General features: G+C 39.3%; 2 protein-coding genes across 3 annotated transcripts; one reads left to right on the top strand and one right to left on the bottom strand.

Moving 5' to 3' along the window:
• Window positions 1-1292: 1292 nt before the first annotated feature.
• On the top strand, window positions 1293-2438 carry LOC141906078 (uncharacterized). Its single transcript, XM_074795268.1, has one exon. It carries the CDS (start codon window positions 1478-1480, stop codon window positions 2327-2329), a length of 852 nt encoding a protein of 283 aa, XP_074651369.1. The 5' UTR covers window positions 1293-1477; the 3' UTR covers window positions 2330-2438.
• Window positions 2439-2462: 24 nt separating this feature from the next.
• On the bottom strand, window positions 2463-18339 carry LOC141906077 (methylmalonic aciduria type A homolog, mitochondrial-like). Of its 2 annotated transcripts, none has more exons than XM_074795266.1 (7): window positions 18231-18339; window positions 16195-16590; window positions 15957-16079; window positions 15690-15860; window positions 14462-14548; window positions 4815-4963; window positions 2463-3137 (listed from the first exon to the last, which is right to left on the bottom strand). In XM_074795266.1, the coding sequence occupies exons 2-7, from the start codon at window positions 16544-16546 to the stop codon at window positions 2847-2849; spliced, it is 1173 nt and encodes a 390-aa protein (XP_074651367.1). In that variant the 5' UTR covers window positions 16547-16590; window positions 18231-18339; the 3' UTR covers window positions 2463-2846. The 2 variants fall into 2 exon arrangements, with proteins under 2 accessions (XP_074651367.1, XP_074651368.1); XM_074795267.1 differs by having other exon boundaries at window positions 2466-3137; window positions 16195-16475; window positions 18231-18307.
• Window positions 18340-18362: the final 23 nt, after the last annotated feature.

Here is an 18362-nt window from a genome sequence, read left to right as displayed (position 1 = left end):
TTTTGATGAAAAACGGTTTTTTTCTGAGATCAGCAGTGTTATTAATTAATCTGATGGCAACTCATGACGAAAAAATTGGTAAAGGCTCCTTAGATGCAATTAAATCAATTGCTCATCGTCAAAATGATTGATCGTGGCATCTTATATTTGATTTTGTTAGTGTATTGCGCTTCGAGGCGTCGGTTTCAAAGCACCTGAAAGCAAAGAAATCATAACTAAACAAACTGCACCTTATTCTTTTTTGATATCTATTTTGTGAACATTTGATGAATATTCATTAAATAAAACATAAAACGAATCACTGAACTGGGTCAAAGGGCCAACGGACTAAACTATGGACTAGGGACAGCCTTGCTATTTCATTGCTACTCAGTTTTTTTTCAGAGACTGTTCGATCCTGAAGAAATCGATAATAAATCAATCGCTTTTTTCATATATCGAACGCGTACAGGCGCTTTTATACTTCAGTTTTAAGTCAAAGAAAAATAATAACACACGCGCGTGGCGCTTGAGGGCAGATTTGTATCGCTGGTGTTTTTCTATGTGAAAACAAGTAATCTCTTTTGGTTAACTAGACCAATCAGACAATTGACTGGCAACCCATGACACAATACCCCAGTGAAGTTCATTACTTGTTCCTTATTCCTTACTCCGTTACTTATTCAGAATTCAACTCCCAATAAGGAACAAGTAACATGTTACTTGTTCCTTATTCAGATTTTCTTGTTACTTATTCAGAATTCATCTCCCAATAAGGAACAAGTAACTTGTTCCTTGTTCCTTATTCAGATTTTCGACTTTACCGGTTCAATTTTCGTTACTTATTCAGAATTCATTTCCCAATAAGGAACAAGTAACTTGTTCCTTGTTCCTTATTCAGATTTTCGACTTTACCGGTTCAATTTTCGTTACTTATTGAGAATTCATCTCCCAATAAGGAACAAGTAACATGTTACTTGTTCCTTGTTCCTTATTCAGATTTTCGACTTTACCGGTTCAATTTTCGTTACTTATTGAGAATTCATCTCCCAATAAGGAACAAGTAACTTGTTACTTATTACTTATTCAGATTTTCGTCTTTACCGGTTCAATTTTCGTTACTTATTCAGAATTCACCGCCCAATAAGGAACAAGTAACTTGTTACTTATTACTTATTCAGATTTCCCAATAAGGAACATGTTACTTGTTCCTTATTGGGAGTTGAATTCTGAATAAGTAACGGAATAAGGAACAAGTAATGAACTTCACTGGGGTTGACACAATATGTAGTTGGCTAAAAAAAATCGAAGCGTCAGAAAATGTCAATCCAGGTACGATCAAGTCGTCCATGGTACAATGATTGTGTATAGCGTCAATGCGGTACCGGTAATAAATAACAGCGCATTTATAGCGAACGCTAGTGACTAGAAAACGCGTCCCTAACAACCGTACGCGGCTCAACTGGCGTTCTGTTTTACAGAATTATCGTCGAGTAAAATGAATGCCGCAAGATTCAGTTCCCATTGCGGACGAACAGGATTCCGTCAAGAGGAGTTCAGCTATCCGTGGTTTATCGATACAAATGCGCTCGGGGATATCGCGGTCGCCGATACTGATAACCACCGAGTTCAAGTGATCGACGCCAATAACCATTTGACGATTATAAATCCAGCCGGTAAGTCCGGGCATCCGGGTCATGGGTTGGGAAGGCTTTGGTATCCAAGGAGCGTTAAGTTCACTCCATCGTTCATGCGGAATTGCCAGCTAGCTGTAGTCGATAGCGGAAACCGTCGGGTTGTGATGCTTGGAGTCGGTCGACCCGACGGATTCCTGGAGGAGGTTGTCGATATGGGAAATACATACTACGGGCAGCCGACCGATCTCGTTTTCGACGCGGATAGAGGTTTCATGTTCGTGACGGACACGTCGAAAAGTAAGGTATTCATTCACGACTCGGACGGCAGAATATTCAGCGAAGTGCGTCCAAATGCGAGATATCCGCTGCTGCGACCGACGGGAATCGCGATGGACCAAACCGGACGGGTTTTCGTTTCCGATACTGGCAACGATCGCGTGCAAGTTTACGATCGTAACGGAGAAAGCATAGGTTGCGTGGTCGGTACAGATCACACGAAATTATCACGCCCGAAAGGTCTATGCGTCGACCGACAGGGGCGAATACTGATAGCCGACGAAATGAACGATCGCGTGATGTGCTTATCGTCGGATCTATCAACACTAACCGAATTGGTGACCGGCGTGCCGCGGCCGAAAGGTGTCGCTGCGAACAACGGATTAGTAGTTAGTACCGGAGATCCGTACAATTTTATCAAATTCTTTGACGTTTAAAACGCTTAGAGAAAGAGGAAACGACTGTAAGACATCGATCATCAAACCTCCGACGAAACAAAAAAATTCATTCATTTTGAATAATAAATAGACTATATTTTTTTCTTCAAAAATCTCAAGCTTTATGCAAGCAAAACTGTCATAATAATTATCTACGCATTACATTAAAAACCTGATCGATGATTCTAATTAAAGCTCTTTATCAGCAATACTACTTCATCTAAAACAATATAATGATTAGCTGTCAGGGCAAGTAATATTACTCATTTAGGGAAAAACTGAATTCTTTGTTACTCATCATTTTCTAAACAAGCCAGAAAAAATTAGAAAGGCCCGAGTTTGAGAAGCTGGCACCTTTGTTTCGTGTGTTTGGCCATGATTCATTTGGAAGGCATTCCACCTTAAGCATATTGTCAAAATAATGATTTTGAATTTATTTTTTAGACTGCATTAGAAATAAACGACGTTTTAAAACAGATCATATTCTTTATCAAAATGAGTTCTCGGTGATTATCTACTAGCTTTCTACTCGGCTGAATTCTTTCAATAACACGTCCGCAGCGAAGCCCGGTGTGATGACCCCCGAAAGAACTTTCTCTTCTAGACTAGAATATTTCGCTCTGACGGCCGGGTGCTGTTGAAACAAGTGAAGTATATTGTCTTTGATTTGGTTCCACATCCAAATAGTCCGTTGTTTCTCGCGTTTATGCACCAGTTCACCGCTTGTCGTCATCACCTCCAGGTAATCTTCCATGATATCCCACAGCTGTGTTATTCCGTCTCCGGTTTTTGACGAGATCCGAGTCACCTACAAGAGACGTGAGCAAATTGAATGGTGCCCTTACCAAGAATCGGCAGAACTACATGTATTAGGAAATAATATTATTCGCCATAAAGTATCTTGACCAAAAATTCTTTTTTTCTGGAAATCTCTAAAAATTGCCTGAGAAATTAAAACATTGATGCTGACATAGAAACATTCATCAGGTTGACCGCTGACCTTGCCAGGGTGGTCACCTTCTACATTTACAGATTTCCTCAGTTTTCCCTGATTTTTCCATGTTATAACACAAAATTCCCGCAGTGAATCGGAGAACTTTGGTGGTTTAAAATGTTTCAATTTATTCACTTTTTTCATGAATCGCGTATCGATGAAAAAAACTGTGGTCAATTAGCATCATCTGAATTGCCTGAGGTTTTTGGCAAAATTTATCGAATTCCCTCAGTTTTTTCTGATTCCCTGAATTTTCCAGGTCAGTGGCCAACCTGCTTGCACTATTGCATTGCCAGATCTTGCAGCAAGATTTGTGGGTGCAAGGCCACTAAAATATGAACCTTAGTTTCTTATCCTAAACTTCTTCACAATATGACGAGGGCAGGTGAAATTTATGTTTATCACCTTAAAAAAAGATACGATAAACACCAGATGAGGCAAAATAAAAACTTGATTTTCATTTTCGAAATAAAACTATTTCCATGCATCGTACAAGGGCTGTAGGATTTAGAGATGCCAGCACCAAATTTATAAGACCGGACAACTGTTTGCTAACAGTTTTTTTATTCAAAAATTCAATTGCTATTCGCACTAGCGGCTCTATGACCTATGTCAACAAAAAAAACTTTAAAATGTACACGGGCAGACAAAACTTTAATACAACGGTGAAATGCTTGAGTATGAAGCACGCATGCGGATTTAAGTTTGCATAAAAAGACATGCAATATTTCTTGAGGGATATGGGAGCACTTCCTTTTTTTCATTTCAAGTGACACTCATGTAGTTTTTAGAACTGATGAGAAACTAGGTATCAATTATGACTGGGGGACCATCCATGATCAGTACATATGCAAAAATCAGCCGTTTTTTGACCCAACCCCCTCCTGTACACAGCTGAACTTTTCTTCACTTTATCCCAAACGCCGCCGCCGCCTTTCAGCGGATAGGCGGCGTCTATAGTACCTAGTATTTATGAGAAAATAGTGCAAATAAAATCATCCTCGATGTCACAGTCATTATTACAAAATTATTAAGGATGTTTTAGAGAACCTAAGGTCCTTAAAACTCACTTCATTTTTTAACTTGAATGCAGAACGAACGGTCAATAGAGTGCAGAAATGATTATTAGGTGAGTAATGATCATTAGAGCTACGTACCCCCCTCGGCTACCTCCCCTGTACGGATTTGTATGCATTTTCACAGACCCCCTCCCTATCATGCGCACGTTCTAAATGGATGGTCCCTGGCCTATGAAATTTTTTATAAAGGCATTCATGCAGTCCTTGGGACTGGAAAATACCAATATACAGACTTTTCGACAAAATTCTGTCTTCATGCCCTTTTCCACATTTTTACACCAACATCGTGCCCTTTTTGACATAAAAGTGCCTTTGAATACATACATGGGGCAAAATTTTGAAGATCGTATGGAAGACCCCCAGATCAACTTTTGTCTTGTTTCTATCCCCGCAATATGAAAGAGAAACGTACCTTGGGTCGCCAGGTTTTAGATCTTAATCGTAATAAACGTAAAGCACTTGAGTATTCCGTCTGTATTCTTCTCGCCGCAGGCATCAAATCACCATCCGATTTATTGATAACTATTACATCAGCCATCTCGACTATACCCTTCTTTATACCTAACAAGAAAACAAAACATCGTCTAAGTCAGTTAATATTGAAGTGTCTATAAACCTTCTACAAATGTAGCTGATGTTGATAAAAGTATTATCCTAAAAAAACGTTTGAACAGTTTACAAAGGCAACATACGTCATGTGCGTACATGTATTCATTTTCGCTTGAATAATAGATTATCGATGAATGAATTTACAATCATCTGTTATCTCACTTTTACAGATCCGTTATCTCACTATTAGAGATTCGTTATCCTACTATCGGGGATCCATTATCACACTATCAGGGATCGATTATCACACTATCAGGGATCGATTATCACACTATCAGGGATCCGTTATCTCAATATAGATCCGGCACTTATGAAGTACCGTACTTTGCTGGTGCCGAATTCACCAAAATACCACGCTTATGCAGCCAGTTCCGTTCACATGACGAGTCGGCAATTTTGCACTTGGAAAGCCCAGTATGGCTGTCATCCGGTGTGCCGATGAGGGGATTGTAATTAGTGTCGTATGTAGCATACTACGAGGATGTAAATATGCAGCAGCTAGGCGCTGAATCTATGCTCACACTACAGAAAATACGCGGCCAGCTCAGTTCCATACTGAGATTGGGTTTTCGGCACGGAATCACTTTCCGCGCTTCATAAGCCGCGTATTTCAGTTAAAAATCTGAATCAAATAAGCCGCAAATAGGCCTCGAATAATTTCATTGTGTGAATGCTTATTACCACACTGAAATCCTAGTGTGAACGCAGTTATTAGAGATCCGTTATTTCACTCAGGGATCCATTATCTCACTCAGGGATCCATTATCTCACTATCAGGGATCTGTTATCTCACAATCCGGGATCCATTACCTCAATATCATGGTTCTGTTATCTCACTATCAGGGATCCGTTATCTCACTTGGGATCCATTATCTCACTAACAGGATCCATTATCTCACTATCAGGGGTCCATTATCCCACTATGAGAGATCCGTTATCTCCTTTAGGCATCCATAATCTCACTTAGGGATCCGTTATCTCACTCAGGGATCTATCATCTCACTATCAGGGATCCATTGTCTCACTATCAGGAATCCGTTATCCCACTATCAGGGGTCCGTTATCTTAGTATCATAGATCTGTTATCTCACTATCAGGGACTCGTTATCTCAGTTTTAGCAATCCATTATCTCACTATTAGAGATCCATTATTTCATTCAGGGATCCGCTATCTCACTATCAGGAATCCTTTATCCCACCATGAGAGATCCGTTATCTCACTCAGGGATCTATTATCTCACCATCAGGGATCCATTATCTCACTATCAGGAATCCGTTATCCCACTATCAGGGGTCCGTTATCTAAGTATCATAGATCTGTTATCTCACTATCAGGGACTCGTTATCCCACTATCAGAGATCCGTTATCTCACTATTAGAGATCCATTATTTCACTCAGGGATCTATCATCTCACTAACAGGGATCCATTTTCTCACTATCAGGAATCCGTTATCCCACTATGAGAGATGCGTTATCTCCTTCAGGGTTCCATTATCTCACTTATGGATCCGTTATCTCACTCAGGGATCTATTATCTCACTATGAGGGATCCATTATCTCACTATCAGGATGCGATATCTCACTCTAAGCGTTATCTCACTCTAAGGGATCCATTATCTCATTCAGGGATCCGCTCTCACTATCAGAAATTCTTTATCTCACTATTAGGGATCCGCTATCTCACTATAAGGGATTGTTCCTTGTCAGCTTAGAACGGTGCAGAAATATACCCAAGAAGAAAGACACTCTAAATATTTGGATGGATATATGAAAGCTGTGGGTACTGGAGTTTGTAATGGGTAGTGTAGTGTGATCTGTGTGCATTTGTGGCCAGCACACAGATCACATTGTTCAATGGGGTTTGGTCCAGGACTCGCGAGATTTTCAACAACACGGAAGTAACGTGTAATAAATGATGACTTGAATTGCATGACTACCTACCACCCCTCATTATTGTTGGAAAACTAAACGTTCGGCACTGACTAAAAATTAGTAATAACATTTTAGAAATGGCCATAATTTTAACTTAGGTTCTATCTCATTTTTATTTTACAATTGCGATTGGTATAATTTTTTTTAAACGGCCGTTAAGGCTTCATGTTTCGTCTGCAATTCACTGCAAATAGTTACGCAACTACGCACATTTCAGTGTTTTTGGCAGCTGTACACTCAATCGGCACCGTTCGTGACTAGCTTCACTGCGGAATTATCATTAATTAACATCGCCATATCACATCATCAACTTATATTGTGCCTTAAAACCCTAACAGCCGAAATGATTGAAATGCACACACGATTTCTATCATTGAAAATTGAGAGAGTGGCCATGTTTGTGTTTGCTGCTTCGCGAAAATCCCGCACGGTGGCGGAACCGCGCGGAGTGGGGCCGATACGTCTAGTATGTCAGGATATCTCTCAACTGTTTCCAATCTCCGGCCGCAATTAAACGTCGCCAGCATACTCCTGACGACAAACGGTTGCGTAGTCATGGTAAACTTTGGTTAAATTGGGTTTCACTAACTATTCATGGACTTAGCAAAGAACTGCTTGGAGAGTTTTGGCTAGATGAAAACTCCCAAAGCCCAGACTATTTAGTCCAGACTATTTAGTGCATATTCTCTCCCTCCGGCTAAAAGGAAAATATATACAAACATGGCAAGCTTTATGTAATCAAACTCGAGTTGCTGATACTTACAAGTTCTTCAAAACAACTTGGGGTTCTGAAAAGTATCTCACAGACTTACAAACTGACTTGCAGATTTCATTTTACCGATTCCGCTGTTCAAATCTTGTGTTACTGATCAAAGTGTGTCATTACGACCGTACACCACAAGAAGAGAGATGCAAGAGAGAAGCATTTTGGGACCAAAATACCATTTTTTGTTAACCTGTCCTTTTCAATGACCTGCGTGCGGCGTATTAAAAAACCTTTATACAGAAATAGATCAGGCCATTTAAAAATTTACCAACTTACAAATTCTAACGCAAAAACTTGTATCGACTTGTCACAAGTTCTTTATTGTCAGAAGAGCTTAAAACATTTTCAGATCTATTGTTTTCTTTGCCACTTTGTTAAATCAATTTTATGTATTTGTACTTTTTGCTCTATGCAAGTTATCTTTTGTGGGCAATAAAATATGAATATAAGCTAAACCATGGACTCTAAATCGTTTTAGAGTCGATGGCTAAACTGAATGTCAGTTAGTCCGAACCATTGTCCCTGGACCATGAATTAAATTCCAACAAGTGCTCCAGGAGGCAAAGCAGCCAGCCTGTAGTATTCACTTTACAAGAGACGATCCAATTTGTGGGTTATATGTGACACTGATAGGCTGTTGAAAGAAACAATTTATTTCTCAACTGTGATGAGTTTTTGCAGAATAAAACATGATTTGACGTTTATCTTGCTAAGTAAAATCTGCAATCCGACGCATGGCTAATTAGTATGTAACAGTAATTCATGCCTATGGTGTAGGCTATTCTATCCAACCCTTGCCCAATATTGTCGAAGATAAATTTTCCGTTGTACAAATAAACAGTCGTCCCACAAACTGAATCAACTTAAAATTTCACAGAAAATACCATCTTTTATCACAAAATAAACCCGGAAGTAAAATAGTAGAATATAGGTCGAGAAGATACACAATATCCATGGAATATGAATACGTAAAAACTCCACTAAAACGTTTTGGTGAAATTTTGGGATTTTTGACGGAAAGCAGAATATACTGTTGGCGCTCACATGAACTTCTGCTGATATCTGCAGCTACCCAATGATCTCCGATTGGCTTCTTAAAACTGATTGTATTCCGCTATAGTAGGATTTTGAGTGATTGGCTGCGATCGCCAGTGCCAGCGATTAGCCATCAGTCGCAGCGACCGCCTGATCACCGACTGCCAGCGTCGCGCAGAGTGGTAACCCGGCCCAAGCGCTACCTGCGCAGCGACCTACCAGATCTATGCAGTCCCCTTTAATATTATTGTACAGTGGCGGATCTAGGTTGGAGCCCAAGGAACCAGGGCCTTTCCCCCTAGAGTTTTGAACATTTTCTTTTTTTAACTCTGCATTATCTCGAATACTGCCGTGCCTAGGCTTTAGAGTGGTGTATACTTGAATTAATTTCCATTTCCATTCCCATTTCCACGTATTAAAATTAGTTCTAAATTGTAGGAAATCGCACCATTTTGCACATGGCAGCAGGTTTTTTTTTTCCGCCCACAACATTTAAGCGCATTGTGAGTGCTTTACATAAATCTCTAACAGGGCCCCCCCACAAAACAGCCCTATAGGTCCACCCCTGATTGTACAAAGGTGCAATCTCATGTATGAATTTTAAAAACTGACAACAAAAATTTAAACTGTAGACGCTTGAACACGGACAACAACCAGACCACGAGTATATAATACTATCAACATGTCTTATATTTGACCTGTTTTTATCTTTTGACCTTGTTGATTTAATCTTGTTTTTTTTCGCTGATTTCAACCTGGCCAACCATGAAAAACGAAACAGGACATGAATGGAATATCTCACGGCACGCCAGGCAAAACAAGCATTACGCCAGGTATTTCTCAACGTGCATTCATTCAATCAGCATTGATTGATTGACGGGTTTCCCCGATCCGATACAAGGAATCAGAAAGAAGGGGGGAATTCCCATCAAAATAGGGGTCAAAGGTTAAACAACTAAACCTACTGAATGTCCGACCCATAAAAAGGTTCGAAGTGTATACATTTGTTTTTTTTTTTTGTAGAAGTAGTGTTAGGGTCGACTGGCAACAGCACAAAGAAGCATTCAAATAATATCCTAAATTCCACTTAATCATCTACAGGGAATTTCTTTTTTGGTTGGTTTGATATTGACTTTGAAAACTATAGCATTTTTCTTAGTTCTTACGTCCGCGTATTTGTGTTTTGTAAGGATGGAACTAGGCTCATAACCCGAACAAATAAAGCTAAAATATTTTGTTGAACGAAATAATTTGTCCACTGATCAAACAAAAAGCTTTTCTAAACTGAAGCTGAAAAGTCGCAGTCGGCCCTGGCAGATTCATTTTGACTGGCTATAAGACCAGCTACACCCTTAACAATAAACAAACACAATGCACGCAGGAACTTCGTAAACTATCCACAAATTAAAGCTAACACCGAGAAACAACCAAACAAGAATCAATCAGAAAGACCCAGAAGTGACAATTCAGACGAGGAATAGAGCGAAATATCAGTGCTGTTGCCAAGTCGATTAACACTACTTCTGACGAGCGAGGAATTGGCTTGAATTTATATACTAGCTGTCTGGCTCGTGTAGGGAATTCCCCGATACCAGTTTCATCAAGAGGGCATGTATGGGAACAATTCAACGAGTCACCATTCGTTTTTATCAATATCCGAACGTGAAGCAATTATTTCCATACAGACTACTATTGGTGAAATTTATTCTTGTAAAAATAAGGGATGCTGTGTTTAAATCGATAAATATATGTGTCACGTGATTTTGGGATGAACAAGAATGACACCATTGTCGTTTGGATGGATCGTGAAATAAAAGCTAGTTAATTTCTTTTTGAAGCTCAGGAAAGAAGAGCATGTAAGATCCCAGGAGAAACAGCTAACACAACACTATACTATCCTGATGTGATTTTACGACGAGTCCATATCCTTTGATTTAGAAATAACTTCAGAATTTCGTTTGATATTGTTGCAGATTAGAGATTTGCTATAGTCACGAACAATTTCTTCAAATTCGATTTTGTAAAACGAAAGAGAACCCGTTGAGACCCTTGTGCCGCATCGAAACGAAGACGTCATTTGATTCAATGTAATAAACCTCGTGGTGACTCATTGTGTAGTTTCCAATATTATAACATTATTCACTTGCACTTTCTATATCATCGGTATCAGTAGTAGTCTAAATAAATGAATGGAATTCCAACGTCCAATCATCTATCTTATCTTATATAAAGGGTTGCACACGGAAAACAACTCAACAAAAAATATACAAATGGACAATACATATGAGCTTAAACCTTATAGCTATTTCAAAATCCCAATGTATTAAATTAGGCAGCAAACAAAAATTCTGCCTAACCAGTTGCTTGGCCATTGAGGCTGGATGGATATGAGCATTTACATACATGAACGGGAACCGAAAATGTCCAATCGTGTAAATTAGACTGACCATCGAAATTGAACTATATATCGATTACGATTTCCAATTTCAAAATCAAACCCAACCTGTTTTGTTCCAGCAGTTGTGGAGAGTTTGTAGGGGACACTCAAAATACGCATAACATCAAATCCCAAATCGAAAAATTAAATAAATTTTTTCACTCACGGAGCATAGTTAAGTAATATTGAATAAGAAAAAGCTTGAATGAAGTTCCTGTTTTTATTCATACCTGGTAGTAGCTATACTTATATTATTATACACAAGCGGAATTTTTCAGAGTTTTTCCTTTTTCCTCTTACTAGACGTATAAAAAAACTTGCAAATTATTGAATTTTTACAGGGTTGTCCCCAGCTAATTATTGGGTGGCTCATTAGACTTCAGATAAAGTTTCCATAGCATAAAATAGCCTTTCAATCAATACAACTACTACATGTTAGGTGATAATTGTGACCTCTCTTTTGGGACCTTGTGAATCATGCGTGGCGAAAAATGAAACGTGCAAAATGTGAACCCTTTTTTGACCGTGGCAGTTCAAACGAAGCCCCATCCTTGCGTATTCTCCAGTTTCTTCGTTGTTTGTTTCAAAATGAAAATGAAATGGAATTTCAAAATTTCCTATTGATTACTAATTACTTCATTCTTTTATATAAATAAAAAGCTTGCTGTGCATGCAATATAATATAAGCGATAGTAGTTTGTTCAGTATGATATCATTTCTCACGATAATTCAGTGCACACTATGCAATAAATTTCTACTTTTATCGGTGCTTAGTTAGACCACAACAACATCGACATGGCGGCTGGCAATCTGCTGCAGTGGTGATACAAACGGCTGCATTGTTTCACACATCAGGGCTCGGTTTCATAGAACCGGGAACAAGATAATTACTCGCAACATTTTGAAATTTGTCAGTTATAACCATGGTTTCTCATTGTTACTATGCTGGTTGTTACCCAGATTTAGGAGTTACCCATAGGGATAACTATGATACCAGTCTATGTAACCGGGCCCAGGGCTGGGTTTCATAGTTTCATAGATGCGGAACCAAAATAATTACTCACAACATTTTGAAATTTGCCAGTTAAAACCATGGTATTTCATTGTTACTATGGTGGTTGTCACCAAGATTAAGGATTTACTCCTAGGGGTAATTTTGATACCTTAGTCTATGACACTGGGACCAGGTCGAAGATTTACTCCTAGGGGTAATTTTGATACTTAAAGGCTGGCTTATGTCGACAAGCGACTTGATGCCTACCCGCCTACCAACGCAACTGGGTTTATCGCCGATTAGCGGCAACCAGCGGTCTGACGCCTACCGACTCGTCGCAAGCCGTATCCAGCAAGTTGCACATGTTCTACTCTGACCTATTGTAGGTGGACAGTTGCTTTCGATCCCAACTGACATAAGCTCATCTGCGACGTGATTGAACTGAGTGCAGGAATTCCAGCCAATCAGAGAACGAATATACAAAGTACAAATTTTGACCACTAATTAGCATCATTAGTATCTTTCAAATTCAAGTACCTTCAGCACAGCAGATGAATGGACCGAATATCTAGAAACGAAATTGGTAGAATTGCTTTGTGAGTGGCCCTCTTTATATGATGTCGCTAGCACCTTGTATTCAAAACCGAATCAGAAAGATTAAGATCTAAAAGAAATAGCTTTCAACTGGACTAAATTTCCCAATAATTCAAAGTAACTTGAATTTATTCTCAGAATGCTAATCACGTAACCATCTGAGCCATTGCAGTTTCCAGTAATCATAACCGACATAGCAGGGCAGCAACTGGGAGGATCTCGTATCCCGCTAATTGGCCTCATTTGCTTGGAATTGGAGCGCTGTCGAAATGAGCTGGCTGCGATCGCGGTTGCTGAGTTGCGTCGGTAGGAGTCAGTAGGTGTCACGTCGCTTGTCGACATAAGCCAGCCTTATCGTCGGTCGTTAGGAATCGGCAGCCAGTCGGCCAATTTTTGCGACATCAGTGTACTAAAGATCGCTAAGTCTGGTCATAAGCACAATCGTAAGGATCGGGCATGTTCTATTTCTTATGACGATCGGATCATATGCAACCTGAGTGTACTTATGACCAAATCGCAATGAATCGGGGTCGGATCTTAGTGCGACCTGAGTTAGGTATTTAGTCTATGAAACCCATCCTCGCTTGCCAGGGGTTCGGTATCGCTCCCCGAACTCACTTCCACCAGCCCCCTGGCCTCACGACGCGCGATTTCATTGCTCGCGCTTTTGCGCATGACGTCATATATCGATATGCGAATTACTTCCTTGTTCGGTAAAACGTTCGCTGATTGGTCCATTAATCGAAATTCCAACAGAAACCTAATGTCCCTTGTTACAAGCGCTGTGATTGGTACGGCAGGATTCTGGTCGGCTAGTAACAACTCCAACGACTCGTGAGGTCAAGGGGTTCGAGGAACGACTTTAGCTTTAGTGGGTTCGAATCCCTTGACAGGTGAAGATGATGAAACCGGGAAACACAAATTTTCATTGGGTGCAATATTTTCGTAAGACTATATCACAGAATTCAAAAGCCTGCCCGAAACCACCCGATCAGCACGCACTATATGTTTATTAGACTTAAGAAAATTGCAAGCGATAAATTGTTTAGTGCAGGCTTTAGATCATTTTTTATAGTTCAGAGGAATCCTAAAGCCATGCTCAAGTCAATTTACAGTCGAATCAGATCGTCGTAAGAACAGCGGTAGTAAACACGTGAGACTGCCGATTGCCGAATATTTTGTCTCACGTTCTTAAGAGCACTCAGGTCGACTACGACACAATCATCACAGAGTCTAGAAGTCATGTGATGCAATACTCATCACTGATTGGCTACATTAAGATCAGCTGTAGGCAATAGAACTTGTTCTATCGTTACGATTCAGCTTACTATCGGTCTGCAATCAATCTGTCGCAAGCAGACTCATGTCGAAAAAGGTTCCATGTGAAAAACATAGTGAAATATTAGTAACTAACGATCCACCGCCCCTCGGTGCATTATAGTGGTACATGTATACACACTGGGGTGGAATTCTGAAAATTTTCAAATTATCTCCAGCACTTTTGGGAATCAATTAGTCAGCGCTGAAAGGCATACGGCTAATGACATCGTCAGGTCAACGACTGCATAAGCTCACTAGACGCGAGCTAGAAAACCAATGATAACCGTCACAAGCCACTAGTAATGAATCGAAATAAAACTGATGGATGATGCCTGACCGGTCAAAATAGAGCTTGAGAAATAACTTCTTACCTTGTAATTCATCACCCCCTGCAGGTGGGATCAATAAACAAAACATATCAACCATATCTGCTACCGCGTATTCTGACTGACCAACGCCTGAAATATTTCAGAAACCAATCGAAATTCAGATGTTGGAGATCACATAAACTGAAGAAGACCCACACAAATTAAGAAATTTAGACATTTTTCATATGAAACCACTTTTTGGATGCAATTACCATATTACTATACCCATACAGCTCCCGAGACATCAACACTGGCTGCCGCAGTTTTCTACTCAGATTCAGATTCATTCACTACAGTAAACTACTGTCAGACATCTTCACAGACATAGACATACAGTCAAGCCCGATTTAGGATCGGAATATATTGGATTTTGATTTATCGTATTGCAATTTAGTGACCAATTATATCCTTCAATAAAGCCCATACATATTCATTTATTTATGTATAATAAACTTTTAAAAGCTTTACAAATAATTTGGATTTTTTTTACAAGTCATTGCTATTCTATATGGTTCAAATGTTCAATATCCATTTACTCTTTAGAATTCAAGTTGTATCGGATAATCTCAAGTGCGATGGTTTGATTTTACTGACATATCGAACTGCAGTAGATGAACTCCGTCAGCGTATTATTGATCTTTGTGGATTTTCCCTGCTATAGCTAGATTTAGCGATATCATTTTATGCTTATCTGGTATCTAGTATCGATGAATGAAAATAGGGGTTTATCGAGTCTAATGGCAGCCAAATGGCTTTATTTATTTCATATGGTCAGACAGTAGCGAATCACCAAGGGTCTGCTTCCTTAGATAATATGCCAGACCCAAGTCTTTCAATAGACTTGACATTTCAAATTGCGCGACACTTTCCTCAGTTTTGGTTCACTCATGATGCGCTTTCATAATGAAACCTATGGCCAATTTAGGGCACGAGTGCACAGTAGTAGTAACATAGTGCCTAATATGAATCACCAATAGTCACAGAGATGGAGGATCGATAGTATTGTCAAGTACAGTATTTTAGGTGATGAGCCGTTAAAGTCTAACGGTTTTGGTGCAGAATGAACAGAAATGAAGTCAAAATTTTACTGGACAATAAGGCAGATTACCGAATAGAGCAATACTGGACTAGGCAATGTTCATGTATTAAAAAACAGTTGCAAACGGAAATCTTATTTTCAGGCAGGAACCGGTTAAGGCAGAGTGCACTGTAATTATTGAATTCAACTTACCAACTGTTTCCACAAGAATATAATTATAGCCAGCACCTTCACATAAAACGATGGCTTCGTTTGTACTTCGTGCTACACCACCCAAGTTACCACTAGTTGGAGAGGGACGGATATACGCATTCATGTCGCAAGATAATTCAGGCATACGAGTTTTATCTCCCAATAAAGAACCTAGTGAATTATAATAACGATAAATCAAAATTCAGAGAACGATCTTTTTGATGTATTTTCATAAACCGGATCAAGTGCACCCGATTAAAAACTCACCTCCAGTTGTGGATGACGATGGGTCAACAGCCAAAACAGCAACCTTTTGACCTTGAGATGTCAAGAATTTACCAAAACGTTCAATGAACGTGCTTTTACCAGCGCCAGGAGGGCCTGAAAGACCTGAACGAAAAGGAAAATTAATGAAATGTCCATATCTTTTCATAAACCAATAGCAAAAACTTCAAATGCTAACTGATAGTAGCAAAAATACATGTATTTTTTATAGTAGGCATACCTATTCTGAACGTGTTTTTCAGGTCTGGATTGGTTCTTGGACGCTTAAGAACTTTAGTTAAAAGCATTTGTCCTTGAGCTTTTTTATGCGGATTGGTCGATTCCACTAACGTAATAGATCTCGCTAAAGAGGCTCGTTTCCCTTCGGTGAGACCGTTGAATAAATCGTTGACGACTGGGTCATCTGGACTGATATCTTCTAATAAATAAGAACTCGCTTGAGTTTGGAAGGTTCTTTTTGACAATGAGTTGTCATGGTTTCTTACAGGCCCTTTTTCATTACTAAAACATAGAAGTGTCCGAAACTGAATGACTGCATTCGGGATTCTGAAGTTAATTGCTCGGCGAAACATGATCCGACTGTCATTAAATCATCAGAACACTTGCGGAAAATTCTCTGCAAAGAAAGCAATAATTGAAACTGTGATGCGATATTTCTTGAACACACGCCGCAAAAAGGACCCTGTATCGGGAATGAGTTACTAGTTATTTGTTAAATGGTTCGATGGAGGTATCATGATGCACTTCAAAAAACAAAATAGCAGATTTTTCAACTGGGCTTTGGTGACAGTTTCATGTTAAAGCCGAGCAAAGTCTGTTTATTTTTGTCTGGGATCAAAATTTTTTGCAGGCGTTTATTTCTCTTATTTAATCTTTTGCACACAGGCCTCAATTTGGTCTAGATACTATCAGTGAAACTGTGCTTTCTGAATAAACCATCATTTTACGCTGTATTGTTAAAATAAATAGACCTTAGCACACTTATAGGCTATGAGTCCATTTTATCAATTTTTGATGAGAGAAAATCACTGCCAGAAAAAAAACTAGCGCAGCATGTGCCGGTACCTCACCCAAGAGGTCGCACTGATGTTTAAGGTGGACTCCTTTCTGGTCCTACTTAGTCAGTAACCTGTCTGTGGTTTAGTTTCACGATCGGATATTTTCACAAACCACAGTCAGGAATGGGAAGGTCATTTTTGTATGAAATCTTCGTCAGCCAATTTGACTGACGAGTAATTTGCCTGGCATTTCATTGTCTCTTAAGATATCCGTCTAATTTTTGTTGTAATCGACGCACAACAGATTCGTAGTTTGTCTGATACCTATAACACCTCACCTGACGATCTTAATCCATGTGCAAATCGGCCGTAAAGTGAGAGTAAATTTCCGTAGAGTCAACAATCTGCCATTTTGAAAATTACTGGAGGTGCTGGCACCTGTGGAATGAGGCCAGGACAACAGCACAAACTAACGAAGCGAAACAACGAAATTGAAAAATATTAAGAAATCAACACTTATTCCCATTTTTCTTTTACCAGAATTTATTATTTAAATGTTTATTAAGGAAAACACGAAGATTTGAAATATAGGTTGGAAAACCATCAAAAATAAAAATTGTCGTTTCGTCTTGGAAGTTTTATATAAATCCTTGTAGGTCCCCTTGTCTTATCATGCCACATGTGCAATACAGAGAAATGGCGGCCAATGGCGAAATTTGTGGAGAAATTAATTAATTTTTCAAAATAATGTTGATTAATCACTCGAAACATGCATAAAATTGGATTATTTCGAAAGGTACCTGTGTTAGTTTGTGAATTAAGCCATTAATTGTGGACTGAAGTGGATAAAAAGTATATTTTTGAAGTGTTTCTTTTTTCAACCGTGTTTTGGCCCTTGTGATCCCTAACGTTGGTATAAGCGCATCCGATTATAAAAAGCTTACCACCAACGATTAGGTAACTAACTAGGTCCTACTAAGACCTTTATCAGGTATGTACTACCAAAAATAAGTGAGCTAGGCCACCCGGAATGCTCTCAAGTCAGGTTGAAATAGACATTACTAGGCCTATAGACAGACTGGCATCCATGACATGGGTCATGATGATGATGGTCATTTTTGGACCTATTTTAGGCCAAAGACTTTGCGGCAAAGAATATGATTTAGCCAGGATGAGAAGAATTGAATGAGAAATGCGAGAGGATTTTCCACACCTGCTCTACTAATTAGCCTAAACCCTATCCCAATCCTCAACCTACATTTGAGATGCATGCTTAAATCTTGGAGGAAAGTAAGGTCATATTTTTTTTCAAACGCTCTTCAACCTTGAGCCACCATCAGGAAAATGGCATATGAGTTAAACTGCAGCGTCCCGTGAGAGGACCCGGGCC

This window comes from Tubulanus polymorphus, chromosome 5, assembly GCF_964204645.1.
Source record: "Tubulanus polymorphus chromosome 5, tnTubPoly1.2, whole genome shotgun sequence".
Lineage (NCBI taxonomy): Eukaryota > Metazoa > Nemertea > Palaeonemertea > Tubulaniformes > Tubulanidae > Tubulanus > Tubulanus polymorphus.
This window is presented reverse-complemented; position numbering and strand designations above follow the sequence as displayed.